At 59.1% G+C, this 17,748-nt stretch overlaps 15 protein-coding genes across 15 annotated transcripts; 6 read left to right on the plus strand and 9 right to left on the minus strand.

Annotated features, from left to right (window-relative positions):
* On the plus strand, positions 1-798 carry OT_ostta17g02250 (Protein of unknown function DUF819; the record flags this gene model as incomplete). Its single annotated transcript, XM_003083965.2, has 1 exon — positions 1-798. A coding segment is annotated over one exon (798 nt), but the record flags the coding sequence as incomplete, so codon positions are not given.
* Positions 799-1,062: 264 nt separating this feature from the next.
* OT_ostta17g02260 (unnamed product) lies at positions 1,063-1,555 on the plus strand (the record flags this gene model as incomplete). The annotated part of the gene is made up of 2 exons (XM_022984813.1): positions 1,063-1,128; positions 1,271-1,555. The coding sequence occupies 2 exons, from the start codon at positions 1,063-1,065 to the stop codon at positions 1,553-1,555; spliced, it is 351 nt and encodes a 116-aa protein (XP_022840499.1).
* A 97-nt stretch (positions 1,556-1,652) lies between these two features.
* OT_ostta17g02270 (Dynein light chain-related) lies at positions 1,653-2,539 on the plus strand (the record flags this gene model as incomplete). Its single annotated transcript, XM_022984816.1, has 2 exons — positions 1,653-1,960; positions 2,089-2,539. 2 exons carry the CDS (start codon positions 1,653-1,655, stop codon positions 2,537-2,539), a joined length of 759 nt encoding a protein of 252 aa, XP_022840500.1.
* An 83-nt stretch (positions 2,540-2,622) lies between these two features.
* Positions 2,623-4,533, minus strand: OT_ostta17g02280 (unnamed product; the record flags this gene model as incomplete). The annotated part of the gene is made up of 1 exon (XM_003083968.2): positions 2,623-4,533. One exon carries the CDS (start codon positions 4,531-4,533, stop codon positions 2,623-2,625), a length of 1,911 nt encoding a protein of 636 aa, XP_003084016.2.
* A 149-nt stretch (positions 4,534-4,682) lies between these two features.
* On the plus strand, positions 4,683-5,630 carry OT_ostta17g02290 (Ribose 5-phosphate isomerase, type A; the record flags this gene model as incomplete). Its single annotated transcript, XM_003083969.1, has 1 exon — positions 4,683-5,630. The coding sequence occupies one exon, from the start codon at positions 4,683-4,685 to the stop codon at positions 5,628-5,630; it is 948 nt and encodes a 315-aa protein (XP_003084017.1).
* Positions 5,631-5,668: 38 nt separating this feature from the next.
* On the minus strand, positions 5,669-7,891 carry OT_ostta17g02300 (DeoxyUTP pyrophosphatase, dUTPase subfamily; the record flags this gene model as incomplete). Its single annotated transcript, XM_003083970.2, has 1 exon — positions 5,669-7,891. The coding sequence occupies one exon, from the start codon at positions 7,889-7,891 to the stop codon at positions 5,669-5,671; it is 2,223 nt and encodes a 740-aa protein (XP_003084018.2).
* A 155-nt stretch (positions 7,892-8,046) lies between these two features.
* On the minus strand, positions 8,047-8,514 carry OT_ostta17g02305 (DeoxyUTP pyrophosphatase; the record flags this gene model as incomplete). Its single annotated transcript, XM_003083971.1, has 1 exon — positions 8,047-8,514. One exon carries the CDS (start codon positions 8,512-8,514, stop codon positions 8,047-8,049), a length of 468 nt encoding a protein of 155 aa, XP_003084019.1.
* A 395-nt stretch (positions 8,515-8,909) lies between these two features.
* Positions 8,910-9,407, plus strand: OT_ostta17g02310 (M-phase phosphoprotein 6; the record flags this gene model as incomplete). The annotated part of the gene is made up of 1 exon (XM_003083972.1): positions 8,910-9,407. One exon carries the CDS (start codon positions 8,910-8,912, stop codon positions 9,405-9,407), a length of 498 nt encoding a protein of 165 aa, XP_003084020.1.
* An 85-nt stretch (positions 9,408-9,492) lies between these two features.
* OT_ostta17g02320 (P-loop containing nucleoside triphosphate hydrolase) lies at positions 9,493-11,121 on the minus strand (the record flags this gene model as incomplete). The annotated part of the gene is made up of 1 exon (XM_003083973.1): positions 9,493-11,121. One exon carries the CDS (start codon positions 11,119-11,121, stop codon positions 9,493-9,495), a length of 1,629 nt encoding a protein of 542 aa, XP_003084021.1.
* Positions 11,122-11,469: 348 nt separating this feature from the next.
* OT_ostta17g02325 (Endonuclease/exonuclease/phosphatase) lies at positions 11,470-12,378 on the minus strand (the record flags this gene model as incomplete). The annotated part of the gene is made up of 1 exon (XM_022984847.1): positions 11,470-12,378. One exon carries the CDS (start codon positions 12,376-12,378, stop codon positions 11,470-11,472), a length of 909 nt encoding a protein of 302 aa, XP_022840501.1.
* Positions 12,379-12,478: 100 nt separating this feature from the next.
* OT_ostta17g02330 (Endonuclease/exonuclease/phosphatase) lies at positions 12,479-13,942 on the minus strand (the record flags this gene model as incomplete). The annotated part of the gene is made up of 1 exon (XM_022984856.1): positions 12,479-13,942. One exon carries the CDS (start codon positions 13,940-13,942, stop codon positions 12,479-12,481), a length of 1,464 nt encoding a protein of 487 aa, XP_022840502.1.
* Positions 13,943-14,294: 352 nt separating this feature from the next.
* Positions 14,295-14,936, plus strand: OT_ostta17g02340 (ChaC-like protein; the record flags this gene model as incomplete). Its single annotated transcript, XM_022984860.1, has 1 exon — positions 14,295-14,936. The coding sequence occupies one exon, from the start codon at positions 14,295-14,297 to the stop codon at positions 14,934-14,936; it is 642 nt and encodes a 213-aa protein (XP_022840503.1).
* Positions 14,937-14,972: 36 nt separating this feature from the next.
* Positions 14,973-16,175, minus strand: OT_ostta17g02350 (Alpha-hydroxy acid dehydrogenase, FMN-dependent; the record flags this gene model as incomplete). The annotated part of the gene is made up of 1 exon (XM_003083977.1): positions 14,973-16,175. The coding sequence occupies one exon, from the start codon at positions 16,173-16,175 to the stop codon at positions 14,973-14,975; it is 1,203 nt and encodes a 400-aa protein (XP_003084025.1).
* Positions 16,176-16,256: 81 nt separating this feature from the next.
* Positions 16,257-17,087, minus strand: OT_ostta17g02360 (Glutamine amidotransferase subunit PdxT; the record flags this gene model as incomplete). The annotated part of the gene is made up of 1 exon (XM_003083978.2): positions 16,257-17,087. One exon carries the CDS (start codon positions 17,085-17,087, stop codon positions 16,257-16,259), a length of 831 nt encoding a protein of 276 aa, XP_003084026.2.
* A 145-nt stretch (positions 17,088-17,232) lies between these two features.
* OT_ostta17g02365 (CRAL-TRIO domain) lies at positions 17,233-17,715 on the minus strand (the record flags this gene model as incomplete). Its single annotated transcript, XM_022984881.1, has 1 exon — positions 17,233-17,715. The coding sequence occupies one exon, from the start codon at positions 17,713-17,715 to the stop codon at positions 17,233-17,235; it is 483 nt and encodes a 160-aa protein (XP_022840504.1).
* Positions 17,716-17,748: the final 33 nt, after the last annotated feature.

A 17,748-nucleotide genomic window follows, 5' to 3' on the forward strand; every position in this document is an offset into this window, starting at 1 on the left:
GCGGGGGCTCTGGCGGCGAAGAATATCGGAGGTGGGGTGAATTATGTCGCCGTGTGCGCCGCCCTGAGCGTCGGCGCGGGCGATTTCACCGCGGGCATCGCCGTGGATAACGTCGCCGCTTTGATTTTTTTTCCACTCTTAGCGGCGTGGGCGCGACGCGTGAACGCCGACGGCGATGGCGGCGACGGTGGTGAGGATTTGATTGATACACACAGTATTCTGGGCGTCGAGATCGCACGTAAAGATGACGCCGACGCGTCTTCGGCGGACGCGCTCACGACGGCGTTTGTCACGGTCGGAGCGCTCGCCTGCGGAAACGTCCTCGCGAACGTCGCCGGATTCCCAACCGCGACGCTTCCGTGCACGACCGCCTTGGCCGTTATATTTGCCACCGCGGCTCCGACGCTGGCGCGTCCGATCGCTGCGACGGCGGAACCGTTGGCCACTTCGCTGCTGTTTGTTTTCTTTGTCATCGCCGGCGCGTCATCCGGCGACCTCTCGCCCTCGACTTTGGCTCGCTATGGCGACGTCTTCCGCTATTGTGCGGTACTTTACGCAGTGCACGTCGCACTCGTGGCCGCGTGTGCCACGTTCATCGACGGCGGTCGCCGGAAGCGCGAGTTCATCCTCGCGAGCAACGCCGCGGTGGGCGGTCCCGCCACGGTCGCCGCGCTCGCGACCTCCGCCGGATGGCGACGGCTCTCCGTTCCCGCCGTTCTCTGCGCCGTCGCCGGGAACGCATTCGCCACGTTCATCGGCATCGCGTTATCCTCGGCGTTCGGTCGTTTCGCGGGGTGACGCGCGACCATCGTTCAAACGTCGGCGTCGGCGCTCGACGACGCCGCCCGCGTGAGCCGCAGAGCTCGACGCGCGCGTCTTCGATCACGAACGCGATCCAAGTCGCTTGAACGAAGTACTCAGCGTCGAGAACGGAAGTCCCGTAAAAGGCGCGATCGCCGTCGTCTTCATCGCCATCGACGCGCGCGCTGTGAACGAGCGACGGCGCTCAACGGTGACGCAATCGAGGGATCGTTCGATCGAAATCTCATTCTTTAAGCACGAATGGATCCGCCCCCGCGCGCGCAGGTGTCGATGAGCGGGTTGGATGGAGAGATGCGTCAGCTCAAGGTACGGCGTCGACGCTCGCGAGTCGCGTCGATTCAGCGGTCCGTGTGCGGGAAACGAACGGAACGACGAATTTGAAGATTTTGTTTGAAAAGACGAAACGACTGACGACGCCCCCGTCGACGCTTTGCGCGCGTAACATCAGGACCATCAACAGACGAGAGAGGAACTGCTGAATCGCGTGCACTCGCTCAAGGCAGAGCTTCACGATTGGCGCTACAAGATGGACGCAAAGGTGAAGAACTATAAAGGCGAACTCTCAGAGCTCAAGGATACGCTGCACAACGAGACTGAAGCTTTGAGACGGGAGTTGGAGGAAACGAGCGCGCGATTGAAACGACAAATCTCGAGGACGCGAGACAACCAGGAGCATCGATACAGCGCCGCGAGCTCGCCCTCTGCGCGGCTTAATCGCGCGCACGAAGATTAGGTGAGAACTTTCGGAGAGTGTAACAACAGCAGGAGAGATGGCGATATTTGCGGCGCGTTGACCGCGTGACATTTCGACTCGGCGTGCGCGTAAGAAGATGTCGGATAACACCATCGCGGTCTCAGAGGTGTTCAAACGCGTGCAGTCACATTCGAACGTGATCGGTTTGGGGATGATTTCACCTCGTGGCGAGTTGCTCTCCAGTTCCGGAACGTTTGACGCGGCGCTGGGACGGCGCGCAGCAAGATTGGTCGCCGTGGCCACGTCGACGCTGGAACAAACCGGAGAAGACGATGAAAATAGTATCGATACTGACGCCGAGGTCGTCCGCGCGCGCCGTGGTAATCGCGAGCTCGTCGTCGCTCGATGCGATGACGTCATTCTTGCGGTTCTCTCTTGTGCGCGGTGACGACGAGAGGCTCCACTCACTTGACGACGCACGCACGGATGACTTTTTCGATCTTACGCGCGACAAACATCACAAGAGCCTCTCATCATTATGATCGCCGCCATCGTGAACGGTCTCGCTTGAGATCGCGTAGACACAAGCCCAAGTCTGCGCACCACTTTGGCGCCTTGACGCACGAGGAGCGAGTGAAGGTGCTCGGCGAGGCGGTCCTACGCTCGGGTGCGATCGTCTTCACCAAGAACCACGCTGGCAAGTACACCGCTGTTAATGATGACTACCTGGCGGCATTCGGATTCGACGACTCGAGCGACGTGGTCGGTAAGAGCGACGATGAAATCGTTGAGACTCTTCTCGGTCGGGGACAAACATTTCATCACTCATATCGTGGCGAGTCCATCACTGACCTGCCGGCAATCTGGCGAGCTCACGACGAGATGGCGCTCGAGCGACCGATGTGGTTCAAAGAGCGATCGCTACTCGGTGGTGGTGTGGATACAAAGCTTCACGAGTTCGTTGTGATGAAAGCGCCGTTCGAGGACGGTATCATCGGCGTCGCCGTTTCCGAAGGCACGTGAAGAACCCAAACTCACGGGACAAGACAAGAAACCGATACGCGTAGAGTAGCGTTGTTGCTAGTTTACTTAGTTTTACAATCAATTCATGAAAAGAATCTTCCGAGTCCGAACGTTGACGCTATAGCGTTCGCGCTTTGCTCGAGCGATTTGTTTATCGCCACCTCCGTCGAATGCACAAACGTTGGCTCAAACTGCGAACGGATTTCTTTGACGCGCACCAGGTCTTCCGCAGATCCACCGCACAAGGACACGAGGGTTGGGAGGAGTGATTGTTGCACATCCCAATCCTCGGAGAAGAGAAACGCCATGACCACTGTGCGAATGTACGACACTTCCTCTTCCTGCGTGCGCTTTGAAGAGCAAAGCGGTGGCTTTGGCAGGACGACGGTTGGCGCGGCGCTCGGCGGTTTCCCTGACATTTTTCTCGCAAAATCGAGCTCACGGTCTTTCGAATCTATCAGATTTCTCGCCTTGCGTTTCCAAGCCTCAAAATCTTCCCGTTCTCTCGCCAGCGTTGATTTTGCCTCGCGCGCGGTGTCCTCCGCTGTGTGTCGAGCCGTCACCGCGGCGTCGCGCTCCGTCTCAAGCCTTCGATTCTCAGCCACAATCAGATCTACTTTACTCGCCGTGGTCTGGAGCTTGTCCAAATCTTCGTCCTTCACGCTCGTTCCTCCCAAGAGTGAGTTTATTTCAATCTGCTTCTCCGCGGCGTCGACTCGATTTAAGAGCTCAGCGTTTTCTTCTCCCAAGCGCTTAATCGTCTCACGAGCCGTTGTGCAATCCTGGCGCAGCGTCGCCGCGATATCGTTCAAACGCGCGACATCGGCACTAGATTTAGCCGCGTGCGCGCGCGCTTCGTCGAGCTCATTGCGAAGACGAGTCTCTCGCAATTCGCGCGCGTCGTCGCGGTTGGACGAGTCTCCGCCCATGTCGAGCTGAAACTGCAACGCCCGCACGGCCGCCTCGCTATCGGCGAGAGTCATCTCGACGTCGGCGAGTTGATGTTTCACGCGCTTGTTCTCTTCCTCGAATTTAGCGGCGCGTCGAACCGCCTCTGCCGCGCCGTGTACCTCCGCCGCGTGCACGGCTTCTCTGCGTCTGAGCTCGGACACCTCGTCGAGAGCCTCGTCGAGACGAAGGCGAAGATTCTTCGCGATACGCTCGCCCGCCTCCACAGCTTGCTGCTGCAACAGCGTGCTCGTTCGCACTGCGTCCTCGTTTGCGAACTCGAGCGCGCGAACTTTCTCCCTGGTCTGATTCAGCTCGTTGTTCAGTCTCGTCAAGGTTTCGCGAAGCTTTCGCTCGTTTGCGTCGAAATCTCCGCGCACGCGTTCGCTCGCGTTCGCCTCCGCGACCGCGCGCTCGAGCCTCGTTTTCATCTCCTCCGTCGCCATCGCTAATGGTTTCAAGCGCTCGATCTCGCTTCTCGCCTTTTCATTCGCCTCGGTCTCGATTTTCAACTTTGCGTTCGCCGCCGCCAACATCTCGCTCAGCGCCTCGGCGTTTGGTCCGCTCAAAGTTGTCTCTCCCGTCTCTCCACTCAGCGCTACTCTGGCCTCCAAAACGCTCGCCCTGACGCTCGCTGCTCTCTGTCCTTCCTTCGCCTCCTCCGTCTCCGCCCTTAATCGCTCCAACTCTCGCTCTAACGCTCTCGATCGACACTCCGCGTCGTTCGCAAACGCCTCGGCGTCCGCGCACCGTTCCTCCAACTCCCTCACCTTTGCGAACGCCTTGCTCACTTCCTCTCGAGCGATGAGTTCGGCGTGTAACGCTTGACGCTCGAGCGCCTCCTCCTCGGGATTATTCCCCGTCGACGCCGCGCGCTCGACGCGTGCCTCGCTCGTCGTCGTCACGCCTCGTGTTCTCGACGCATCCTCGTCGTCGCGCGCGATGGTCGTTTCCGTCACCGCCTCGGTCGTCGACGTCGCGGCGACCGTGGACGGTTTCATCGGAGCATCACCGCGCGTCCCGGCGGTCGCTCGCTTTCGTCCCATGACGCGTCGCGCGCGTCGACGTGCGGGCGATCGCTCGGTCGTTGCCGTGCGCGTCGTGTGTCACCTGATTTTAGGGTATAGGGTTTAGACACCGGTCGACCGCGCGGCGCGCGCGACCGCGACCGCGAACGCGCGCGCGAACGACGCCGATGACGACGCCGATGACGACGCGAACGATCGCGTCGACGTCTTCCGCGTCGACATGGTCGAGAACGACGCGCGCGAGCGGTCACGGCGTGGGATCATCTCGCGGTGTGTCCTCGCATCGACATCGGTGGCGCACCGAGGCGGTGCACGAGGACGCGTCGGCGGAAATTTTAGCGAACAGGGCGCTGGAGATGATCGAGGATGACGACGTGATCGGGTTATCCAGGGGCGAGCACTGCGCCGAGCTCGCGCGACGGCTGGGTGAGCGACGACGGGAGGGACTCGCGCCGCGCAACGTGCGCGTCGTTCCTTTGGAGGCGATCGCGGCGAAGGAGTGCGCGGTGCACGGGTTGGAAGTGCGGTCGATCGACGAGGCACCTGCGATTATGAAGACGTTCGCGCAACCGAGTGAGTGCGCGTTGGCGGAGGTGAACGGGAAGACGTCCATTGCGGCGATTTTTGGTCGGGAAACGACGCCGGTGCAACCGGACATCGCTCGCGTCAAAGCGGCGCTGAAGAAGAGCTTGAAAGTGGTTCTGTTGAAAGAATTCGTGATGGATCGAATCGGCGGATCGATCCCACTCGTCGTCGACGCGGAAAATTGGGAGGAACACGCCGAGGAGTTGGACGATTTGTTCTTGGGAGATGCCGAGGTGTGGAGACGAGGGGCAAATTTTGACGCCAATCCCCGCGGTGGGAGCAATCCGTACGTCTCCGCCGACGGCTCGCACACGCTCTTGGACTTACGATTCGAGGACCCGATCAATGGTGGACGATGGGAGTGCGGCTTGATACTCGACGGCGAGCCGTGCGGACCGTACGAACTTCAGTACGCGCTCGAAAATGACGTCTCGGGTGTGTCGGCGCACGGCATCTACACCCAGGCGGATGCGGTGATAACGATCAATCCAGAGAGCATGGAGGCAGTGATAATCTCTCGAGACGAGTGATTGTTAAGCTAAACCTATTGATATTCGAAATTCTATTCCTAATTCGCTAAGCGTTCGTCGCAGTACGCAGAAAACATTTGCGTCTCGACAAACGCGCGCATGAACGAGCGATCGCGTCCTGTGTACGTGCCCAAAAAGGATTCCTTGAGCAAAATGGCCACCTTTGCGTCGCCGCCCTCGTTCACGTCGGTGATGGAGTGGTATCGAATGCTCGACACGAGCGAATTGACGTACGCGCGCCAGGCTCCGAGAAACTCTTTCGACGCCTCCACTGCCGCTTGTGAGGGATCGATGACTGGACGTTTCTTCCGATTCGCAGACGCCTCCACCACAGCCTGGTGGAGCGGATAGAGAATACGCACGACATCGTTCATTCTCGGCAGACGAAGAGATTTTCCTCCCTCCCACTGAAGCTTCACATCGTCCTTGTACACGTTGATTCGGCACAGATGGCTCGTTCGCGCGCGCAAATCACTCGTCTTGTGCTGCACTCCGCATACGAACGGTACAGGGGCGTCCAGAAAATCAACCATGTGCTGGGGAAGAATCGGCAGGTACAGAGATTGCCACTTGAAAGGGCGAAGCATGGGTATGAGTGCGAGCGAAACCGCGCTCAGCTCGCCCAAATTGTTGCTGAAAACGACGATTTGCTTCTCGAGCAAAGCGGCGGTGAGGAGTGAGAGGATATTCTCGAGGCTCAAGCTACAGCACAGACTGATGACGGCCCAATCTTCCAGGTGCGATGCCTCTTCTTCCGCCGACACGCAAGTGGTACACGTCATTGGACCCTGCACCGGTGAGGCGATGCGCTCGGACGGCTTTGGGCGCCCGTACTGAATCGATTTCACGCCCTCGCTTGGTACAAACTCGCCACCCTCCTCTCCCAGTGGCGGGACGCTCGTCCTGAGATAATTCCGCAGCGCGATCATCGACTCGCTTTCGCTCGAGATGAGCGACGATTGTAACGCCGCGTCGTCGGAGCTACCGTCGTCAGGAAGTAAATCATTCATGTTTTGCCTGATGCGCTCGACGCGTTCCATGCCCAACACATGCGACAAAACTTCAAAGTGTGTTCGGAAGAACGGTACTCGGCTCAGGATGCAGTAGCACCGTGGGGCGACCTGAATGTATCGACTCTTCAGCAATCCACCAGGGCTCTTCATCGGCGTCGAGTCCGATGGGGACTCGTCAGCTGCGCTCGAGGATTCCGTCGAGCGTCTGGCGTGTTGCACTATGGGCGGCGCTTGGTGCAATACCTCCGTAACGTACGCGCACACGCCGTACATGGGCGTGTTATCACTCGTCTGCACTTGGAAAACAAATACTTGCTCGTCGCCGTCGTCGAATGTGCTCCCGTATATCATCTCTTGCAACTTGCTCATGCTCGGCGTGCGCTCGAGCAAGCGCGGCTCGACGCCGTGTGGAAAACAAAACGCCGCCACCTCATCAACCGCGAACTTCGGCGTCTCTTCGCCGTCGCTTGGATAATGGAGCAATGTCGATGCCTTGTACGTCTCCCCAGCGGTACCACGATAGGCACGAAGCTTTCGAGGATCCGTAATTCGCATCGGCGAGTCGCTTGAAGCCGTCAGCGTATTCATGCGCGCCTCGCGCGCCGCTGCCGGGGAATCGGCCACCACCCCGACCTCCGCGTCGGGCTCGAGTCCACACACCAGAAATGCCTCCATCATTTTCAACGGACCACTCTTCCTCGCCGGTGTCACTCGACCCGAGCCACTCGGAGTTCCTGCTGCGTCCGAGTCGTCGAAACTCATCGCGCGCTGGTCCCGTAACCATCTGCGCTTCTCCGCCGTGAACTGTTCGGGATTGAACCACGACCCTGAAGACTGATCATCGGGTGTGTACTCGTCCCCGATATCATCTTCTTCGAAATCATCCCGCATCGTTGGCGTTCGCACGTCCGGCGAGTCATCCATAGCAGCCGACGTTGAAGTCGCGCGCTCCGTCCCGTTCGCTCGCGCGTCATCGCCTCGCTCTACCGTCGCTGTCTCCGCGCTCTCGCTCTTTGCGGTGAACGACAACGCGCGTGCGAAAGCACTCAATGTTCGTGTCAACGCGCTCGTCGTCGTCGTCGTCGCCGTGCTTGTCGTCGGAAGCGAGTGAGACTGTGCGTTGGAGCTCGTTCGATGATGATTCGCGATTATTTCCACGCCGTTTATCATCGTCCTCGACGACGACGTTTTGGTGAAAGTCGGTACCGATGCATCGTTGGTACCAACTTTATCGTCGTCGTTTGACATCTCGAAGACGCCCGCGAGGGCGTGTGCGGGACCGAGCTCGATGTGAATGTGACTCGCTGTCAACGCGCGCGCGCGCGTCGAGCGCGGCGTTCGCTTACGACGACGTGCGTGGAAATTCAGAATTCGGAATTACATCGATCGATCGCGACGTTTGTTCACGCGCTCGCGTCGGCGCCGTTCTCGCGCTCACGCTTTGCCACGCCCGTGGACCCGAACCCGCCGGCGCCTCTGGTCGTGTCGTCGAGCTCTTCGCACTCGACGACATCCGGGGTGACGATCTGCTCGAGGATGAGCTGCGCCACGCGATCGCCCTTCTTCACGACGAAATCATTCTCACCGTGGTTGAACAAAATAACTCCGACGTTTCCGCGGTAGTCGTAATCCACCACCCCGGCGCCGACGTCGATGAAGGACTTCCACGCCAAGCCCGAGCGAGGCGCGACGCGCGCGTACGTCCCCTCCGGAATCGCCACCGAGATGTCCGTCTTCACCAATTCCTTCCCGCGCGCCGGAACGACGTAATCATACGCCGACGACAAATCGTACCCGGCCGCACCGCTGGACCCGCGAACGGGAACCGTCGCGTGTTCGCTCAACTTTTTCACTCGCAGCGCGGTCGCCATCGTCCGCTCTCCGCGCGCGCGCGTCGATCTCCGTCCTCGCGCGACGTGCTCGAGCGCGGACGGACGCGCGAGAAAAACACGTAAACCCCTCGTCGTCTTCACCGCACGCGCGCGCGAGGTGGTGTCCCGCCCGCGCCGCGTCCGCGCACCGCGCGAGAGACTTTTCAAATTTCAAAAAAAAAAACACGACGCGTGCGTCCAATCACACACCGACAAAGGGTGTGCGTCCAATCACACACCGACAAAGGGTGTGCGTCCAATCACACACCGACAAAGGGTGTGCGTCCAATCAAAAACGATACCGCGGACGGCGCGCGGTGGACGGCGGCGCGCGCGCGACACCGTGCGCGCGCGCGGTGGACGGCGGCGCGCGCGGGGGCGAGATCGAGACGGTGATGAGCGCGACGCCGACGCCGACGGACGCGTCGACGGCGTCGACGCCGGCGGGGGCGGGGTACTCGTCTAAAATTTTGGGATTGAAATTCATGCAGCGCGCGCGAGAGCGCGAGCGAGCGGTGGAGACGATCGCGGGAGCGAATAAAAAGATCGCGGACGATCGACCCGAACCCGCGGTGTTCGCGAAGAATCGAGCGAAGATCAATCTACCGATGATTCGCAGGGAGGAGAGGACGGAGGTGCCGATACCGTGCGACGGCGTCGGCCGGTTTTCATTCGGAGGCGCGAATCCAGAGGTGGAGGCTTTACACAAAGAGTTGAGAGAGCGTAAACGAGCGAAGAAGGCGATGAAGCGGGCGAAGAGAAGTAAGGATGCGGACGTGGGCGAAGAGGAGATGGCGGACGCCTCGTTTGCGGCGAAGCGGAAGCAAAAAGCGCCGGAGCCGGGTTTCGAGAAGCCTCCAGAGCTCGGAAGCGGGAAGAAGCGCAAGAAGTGACGGTTCATGAATAGAACGAACGTTGTAACATCAGAATGAACGATTTGTAGATTACAGGGCAATTCAAGAAATGTTTTCGGCGAAGTTAGTCGAACAACGTGCCATCCTGGTCGGTTTGCAACGACGCCATGGACGGGATTTCCGTGCCAAAGTAGCGATCCCCGAACTCGCCTACGCCCGGTAACACTTTGTTATCGTCACTCAATCCGGCGTCGACCTCGGAGGTGATTACCTTCATCCGAGGGTACCTCGTGCATAAGTGGTGCACGCCTTGCGTTGACGCGATGACGCTCAGAAAGAGAATCTTTTCCTCCTTCACGCCGCGATCGAGAAGTAAATCGACCGCGGCCTGCGCGCTTACGCCCGTGGCTAAAATTGGGTCTAAAACGAGCACGAAACGATCCGCGATATCGTGCGGAAGCTTCTCGTACAAGATTCTCGGACAGGTCTCCGACTGCGGCGAACCGACTTTGGGATCGCTCTCAGCGCGACGCAGTCCATCCCTGTCACGACGCTCGATGAGCAGTTTACCGATTTTGATCCCTTTGCAGCACGCGCGAAGGGCGTTCTCCATCGCCTCCCCGGAGCGAATGATGGACACCCCGCACAGTTTGCTGCAAAACGTCACGCCCTTGTACTGGTCGCCGGTGGGCGTGAAGACGACGTGTTCGTTGAACGGAAGATGCCCTAACCCGTGCTCGACGACGAGACGAATGATACGATCGCTGTAGAAGACAAAGTCGCTTCTGTTCACCGAACGATCGCGAATTATGGTGTGCATCCCTCTGATTTGAAATTGCGGCGGAAGAACGACCAGGTTGCGATATATTCGTCGCAAGTCGTTTTGGCCCAGTTTCGTGCGAATGTGCTGCACGATCAAATCGATGGCCACAGAGTTTTCACCTTGAGCCCAAGGAATGATGACATCGGCGTGTCGCTTGCTCGGCGAAACGTACGCGTCGAACATCGGTTTCACGAACATCGTGTACTGCGTGATGACTCCGTCGACGCTCCGTCCGCGATCCACCGTGTCTCGCTTCAAACGTCTCGCCAATCGCAAGTCATCGTCCGTGTCGACAAAAACTTTCATATGACACATGTTGCGAATCTCTTCCATCGCCAGCACCAAAATTCCCTCGATAATGATGACGTCGCCGCTCTCGATGCGAATAGTCTCTTCGCTTCGCGAGTGCGTGACGAAATCGTACACGGGCACGTCCACGGGCAGTCGCAGCATGAGCTTGTGCAACACATCCTTCAGACATGCTGTATCGATTGCGTCCGGATGATCAAAGTTGTACGATCCCACGTTCTCTCGCTCGTGTGCGGTGAGTGGCCGGTAGAATGAATCTTGCGCGATGAGCACCACGCGTTGCTCCTGCAAGTTTTGCATGATTAAATCGCACACCGTCGTCTTACCGCTCGCCGTGCCCCCGGCGACGCCGATGAGGAACGGTTCACGGTTTCCTCCGCATCGCGCGATGCGCTCGTCGTACGTGGAGACGAATTCTCCATTCATCCCGCGTCTCGCCTTGCCCGCCGAGCAGTTGTTCTCCAACATCTTCGTAAAGTACTTTGTCGGCGACCCGACTTCGGGCGAACCGATCGATGCGCTCACGTGCGCCCCGACGCCTTGGACCTTCGTTCGCTGCTCCATCGGTGGGATCTCCAGCGCGTTCACGTCGTAAGAGTCGCGCACGTTGAGAGCGCTCATGTTTTCACTCGCCTCGGTCACGATCGCGCGTCTCATCGGCGCGCTCACGTGCGCTCGACGCGACGATTGCGGACGATGACGATGGGAGCTCTATCTTCGCTCGCGTCGTCGTCGCGAACGAAGATCGAGAACGACGCGTGATGCGGACGAGCGGCGATCTGCGTCGAGCGGATGCCTCGCGTTTCGAACCGCCGCGTCCGTTGTCTGTCAACATTCAGTCGGGAACCACAGTTTCATAGCGCGACCTCGAAGGGAGAGCGAGAACGGACTACGCTCTCTTCGCACAAAAAAATCAATAGCTATGTTTATCTGCGAGCACCGGTAGCGCTATCGGCACCTCGTCGACTTTCATTCGAACGAGACGTCGACGACGACGGGAAGATGGTCGCTTGGATGGGTCTCGTTCGGCAGCCCTTCGCCCAACGTTTCACGACGTGGCTGCTCTTTCACACGTGTCACGGTGATACCGTCGGACACAAAAATATAATCTATGCATGCCGTGAAACTCGGTGTCACATTCGTAAACGCAGGTTCTCGACCACTCGACGCGGATGAAAACGTAGCGGTCATCACGCGGTAGACGTCGCTGTCCGGCTCACTGTTAAAATCTCCGCCGATGATGACGTGCGGGCGGACGTCAGAGCCGGCGCTCGCACGTTCATCTACGAAACGTTCGCACTCTTCCACCAAACGTTTTGCCTGCTGTACTTTGACGTCCGAGTACTGCGGATCCCAAAAAATATGTGTCGAGCACACGAGCACCTCGGCGCCATCACGCATTCGCTTCAGAACCGTCAAATTGGCCACGCAATCGCGAAGGTATCGCTCTCTCTCGTCACTACGCTCATCATCGACATCGCCATTGTCACTCTTCGAGTACATCTCGTGCGCGATGTCGTTGTACGAAACCGCCCTGTGATCGACACAAGTGAACGCGTTGCGCCGCCAAGCGACGCACGAGCCATCCTTCTTCGTGTTCGTTCTTCGCACGTGTCGAGAGTCGTATCCTTCGCTCTCGAGCCACGAACGCCACGACGGCAATGACGTCGAAGTCACCGCCGATCCGTCGTCGTCGTACCCGTCGAGCTCTTGGAGACACAACACGTCGGCGTCGAGCTCTCGAATGTATTCTCTCGTCCTCGTCAGTCTCGATTTCGCCTTCATCAGCGCGCGCTCGGTCCAGGGAAACCACGCGCTCTTGGCGTACACGTTAGCGAGCACGTTGTACGTGACGACTCTCACAGATGACGACGTCATGGCGTTGACGTCTCGATGGAGGACGAGTAGTGAGAACGTCGTCGCGCGGGTTCCTTGGTTTCACGAAAGTCTCGATTGTCGCAAATGTAGTTTTACACGGCTATTTCACGCATTTTCTTTCGAACTCATCCTGTACCTTGAGCTGAAGGGCGTGACTAATATCGAGGTGCGCCTGTATCGTCACGGACGGATGCAGGAGCCACGTTTTCGGGATGTTCTGAAGCACAAAGTGGTCGATGATAGTTTCGTCAGTGCCGACGAAAAGCAAGGGTAACATCAGATCGTACGCACGACTGTGTAACATGTACATATCAGACGAACGTAAGTCGCACCCCGCGGCCGATAGAGCGCACAGCTGTCCTCCCTCTTGTGTGTTCCTGCACGCGCACTGCGACGGGCACCTCGTCACATCCTTGACACCCGTCGTGACTTCAATGTACCCTTTCCCTTGCTTACGCGTCTCAAACTTCTCGAAAAGGTGAGGACGAAACGCTGGACGAATAACGTTCCAAGAAGCGAGAGATCCGTGCTCGTCCAACTCGAGCTGCACGCGCCCCAGACTGCTCGTCTCGGTGTCAAAGTCTTCTCGGAGAAGCTTCAACATGTCAGCCTCGGTGTCCGGGTGGATGTTCACTTCATGGTTCACAGTGGTGTCCTCCTCCATGACGACTATATTGTTGTATTTCTGTTCTTTCGCGTGTTTGATCATCATACCATGTGCCATAGAAACGCGCGTGTAGTGAGATTCCCACCATACGCCGGTGTCCATAGCCGCGCACCTGTCCAGCACGCCGCCGCTCACGCACGTGGCCTTACTCGCGTACGCATCGGGCACTCGCAGCGTGACGTTCGGAGACGCACAATTTTGTGATGTCAATACGTAGACGTGATGCGCAGCGGCGATGATCCGGTTCACCGAGCTGTCCATTGTTCTGTTGTCCGAGAGCGCAGGTACGAAAGCGTGCTCGCACTGCATCTCTGAGAGTGAGCTCATGTGTAAACGTCTGCGCGCTCGTGCTTCAGGACGTTCTCTCACAATCATTATCGCCAAAATACACGCGCACGCGGCGACGACAGCGACGAGCGAGCCCCATCGCGCTCGCGCGAATGACGGCGTCGTGCGTCGCGCTTGCGCTCCCGTTGCGTCCGCCACGTCTCGATCCGTCGCTCTCGATTCCTCGTCCTCGTCCGCAGTTCCGGCGCTCGATCGTTGTTCTCTCAATTCTCGCACTCGTCGAGTGTTCAACAGCGCCTCCGTCTCGTCCAACTCCCGCTGTAGCGCCTCGAGCGCGGCTTCTCTCGAGCGCGGTTCGCCGCTTCTAGAACGCGCCGGCGACGACGCCGTTCTCGCCTCGCCCTCCATCATCGATAGCGTTCTCACGCCCACGTCGCGTCGGTTCCCACCCTCGCTCGTCGTCGTCGCCGTCGCCGTCGCCGTCGTCGTCCTCGTCGTCGTCGTCTCGTTCGCTTCGTTGGGTGTTGACGCCTCCGTCCTCCCCGTCGTCGTCGCTCGGTGCGCGTCGTCGGCGAAGCGCGTCGTCGCGCGATGAAACCTCGACGCCATGCGCGTTCGCCCCGACACCGCGCGGTCGATCGCGCGCTCGACGCCCGACACCGCGCGGGCGACGCGCGATGGCACTCGAACGTCGCCGGTGTCGATTGTTCACCTCGCTCAGGGTTTAGTACTTAGGGTTTACACGAGGTCCCCATCGCGTCCGTCGTCGTCGTCGTCGTCGGTCGTCGTCGTCGACCTCGACCGCACGACGCGCCCGGCGGCGCGCATGTGCGCCGTCGTCGACGGTGCGCGGTCGTTCCCGTCGTCGGCGTCGTCGAGCGCTCGCTCGGGGCGGAAGACGAGCGCTCGTCGCGCGAAGACGCGGCGCGGCTCGGGCGCGCGAACGAACGCGCCGAACTCGATGGACGACACGTCGACGTCGACGACGACGCGCACGCCCAGGGACCACGAGGCGGGGATGATGCCGCGCGCACCGCTCTCGACGTCCGACGACGAGGCGCTGTGGGTGTTTGGATACGGCTCCATCGTGTGGCGCGTCGGTTTCGAGTACGAGGAGGCGACGGCGCCCGTGTGCGCGCGAGGATTCAGACGACGGTTCTATCAAGGATCGACGGATCATCGCGGGACGACGGAGTTTCCGGGGCGAACGGCGACGTTGGAACGGTGCGACGACGGTGAGGTGTGCTGGGGCGCGGCGTACAAAGTATCCGCGGCGAACCGCGCCGAGGTGCTCGAATATTTAGAGGTTCGGGAGAAGCAGTACGACGAGAGGATCGAGATGGACCTGTACGACGTCGACGACGCGTCTGCATCGCCCGTGATCTCGAACGCGGTGACGTACATCGCGACGCCGGCGGAGATTAATCTCAACTGGCTCGGAAACGCGGACGACTTGGCGGAACAAATCGCAAAAGCGCGAGGACCGTCCGGGGAGAACAGCGAGTATTTATACAATCTATGCGCGGCGCTGCGAGGGATGGACATCGAGGACGATGATTTATACGCCCTAGAGGCGCGCGTTCGAATGCTGAGGGGCGATTGATTTGGCTATTTTAATTTTGAGTTGATTGATGGTACACTAACACGCTCGATCCCGCCTTCTAACGAGATCTCGACCGCGATCGCGCAGCTCCTTGACGTCGCGCACACCCAACAGACCCATCGCGCGCTTTGTCTCGCACGTCAGCATATCGAATGCCTTGCTCACACCGCGCTCGCCGCCGGCGGCCAAGCCGTAGAGATACGCTTTACCGACGCCGACGGCTGTCGCGCCGAGCGCTAGAGCCTTCACGACGTCCACCCCGCGCATGACACCACCGTCGTAAATCACCTGCGCGTCCTCTCCAACCGCTTCGCGTATGGAAGGTAAAACATCTATAGGCGCCACGGTGCTCTCTAACTGTCGAGCTCCGTGCGCCGTCACCCAAACCGCGTCGTAACCGACGTCCAGCGCCCGCATTGCGTCGTCCGGTCTCAATATCCCCTTCAACGCTATCGGCCCGTCCCACTGCGAACGAAACCACTCGGCATCCTTCCAATTGAAGTTAGCGTCGAATTGTTCCGTCGCAAACTCAGCGATGGGTAACGAATCGCGAAGCAAACCATCGCGTTGCAAGTCTCGAATCAACGCGTACTCAATTCGCTGAGACGTTAGGAATTCGTACGTCCACGCTGGCGCCGACATAGCATCAACCGTCGTTTTGAATGAGTGCTTCGGCGGAACGCTAAACTGATTCCGCACGTCTCGTTCGCGGTTACCGAACCACGTCAAATCCGTCGTGAGCGCAACCGACGAAAAACCAGCCTCCCTCGCGCTCGCCAAGACGTCTCGCATCAACCCACGATCTTTCCACACGTACACTTGAAACATTTTTCTATCTGAATTTAATCCAGGGACGCGCTCGGCTATGTCTTTCGGCGACCGAGTGCCGAGCGTCGACAGCGTGAAGACGCGGTTGGACGTCGCGCACGCATTCGCGCTCGCGAGCTCTCCCTCGCGCGGCGCCCACAGCGCGTGTCCCGCCGTCGGGCACGGGAAAACACACTCGGTGTTATTGTGTCCCAGGAATGACACGCGCGTGTCCACGTCGCTGACACCTCGACACGTCGACGGATGAAATTCTAATTCGTCAAAGGCGCTCGAGTGTCTTTGCAGCGCTCGTTCGTCATCGGCCCCCCCATCGAGGTAGTCGAAAGAGAATCTAGGCTGCAGACGACTGGCTAAGCGTCTCAGGTCACGCGTGTTCACGCACTTCGCCAGCGAGGAGGGCGCGCGAGACATTGCGAGGCGAGCTCTGAAGACGGGAAAATAGTAAGCGTTACAAGCGTCGACGCGAAGTCGTACGTAAAAAATAGCTGCGTCTCAGTTCTTTTCCACAGGTGCCATGACGGAATCATCGAACACGGGTAAATCAAGGGGACGACAGAACGGGACGAGCTCTTCGCCATCCTCTGTCGGGAGCTCGTACGGCGTCTCGTGCGCACACATGTCGACGAAGAGCCTGTGCCAACGCGTGTCCGACGTGATTTCAGGATGGAACGACGTCGCGAGGAGCTTGCCTTGCTTCACGGCGACGATCACTTCATCCCTGCCCTCGTCCGAAGTTCCCACGAGCTTGGCCTTTTTGGACTCTGGGAGCTTGTACTTGGCGAGTACCTCCACGTTCGGGCCGGCGCTCGTAATAGCGGGGGCTCTGATGAACACCGCTCGGAACGGCGGTTCGTCCGTCCCGGTCGTCGCGGTCCACGGAATTTGGCACTCGAACGAATCAATTTGCGAGCCAAAGAAATTCCTATTCACCCCGACGTCCAATCCACCCAGGAGCTCCTGTCCCCCGAGCTTGCTCCCGCGTTCGATGTGGTCGGCGAGAAAGATGAGCCCGGCGCACGTCCCCCACACGCACCGTCCGCTGGCTTGGAACTCCCTGAGCGGTTCGAACAGACCGAATCTGCGCGCGATGTTCGCCATGGTGGTCGATTCACCGCCCGGGATGATTAAACCGCGGCAGTTCTTCAGGTGGGATCCCTTCCGCACCTCCACCGCTCGAGCATTCGGATGGCACTTGCGAACCAAGGCTTCGTGCTCGCGATAGCTCCCTTGAATGGCGAGGACGCCGATGACGATTTCATCTCGAGCGTCGACGGACATGTCGTTCGAGTCGTCCACGTCAACGTGTTCCCACGAACCGGACATGCGTGCGCGGCGGAGTGCGGGCGACGCGCGCGCGTGTGCGAGAGAGCACCCCTCGGCACACACGGTGGCTGGCGGCTACGTCATCGAGGTGAGAGTGGTGTTTTTGTTGTGCTCTTGCTCCTTTTGTGTTACAAGATCGCGGTGCTCATTTCACCGCGACAACGAGACGCTTTCTGAGCTCGATCGCATCCTTGATGTACGCATCCATGCGCACACCCTCACTGGCACCGCCCGCGCATCGCGGCGCGGCGCTGTTCGATATTCCGTGCTTCGCGAGCTGTTTCGCCAATTTGCGGCTTTGGTTGGGACCGACGCCGAACATGAAAATTTTCGACTTGGTCGTCGTCGACAGCAACGGCGCGAGAACGGACCATATGACGCGAAAAATCACGGGTGTGTTGACGAGATACATCAGGTGCAAAGAATCCGTGTATCGATGCGTCAAGAGCTTGACGAGTTCCGTCATGAACTTTTTCACCTCACCCGTAAAATAACTAAGCGTGACGCCGTCCAGATCGATAAAGCACACGTGTTTGTACACTCTGTGCGCGCACTGCGAGCGGGACTTCATGTACTCCAACGTCTCCATGACTTGAATTCTGTGTCGCAAAATTTCTGCGACCGTCATCCTTGATTTCAGTCCCTCTGGGGAGACGTGCGC

The sequence above is a fragment of the Ostreococcus tauri genome (assembly GCF_000214015.3).
Source record: "Ostreococcus tauri WGS project CAID00000000 data, contig chromosome 17, whole genome shotgun sequence".
Taxonomy (NCBI): Eukaryota; Viridiplantae; Chlorophyta; class Mamiellophyceae; order Mamiellales; family Bathycoccaceae; genus Ostreococcus; species Ostreococcus tauri.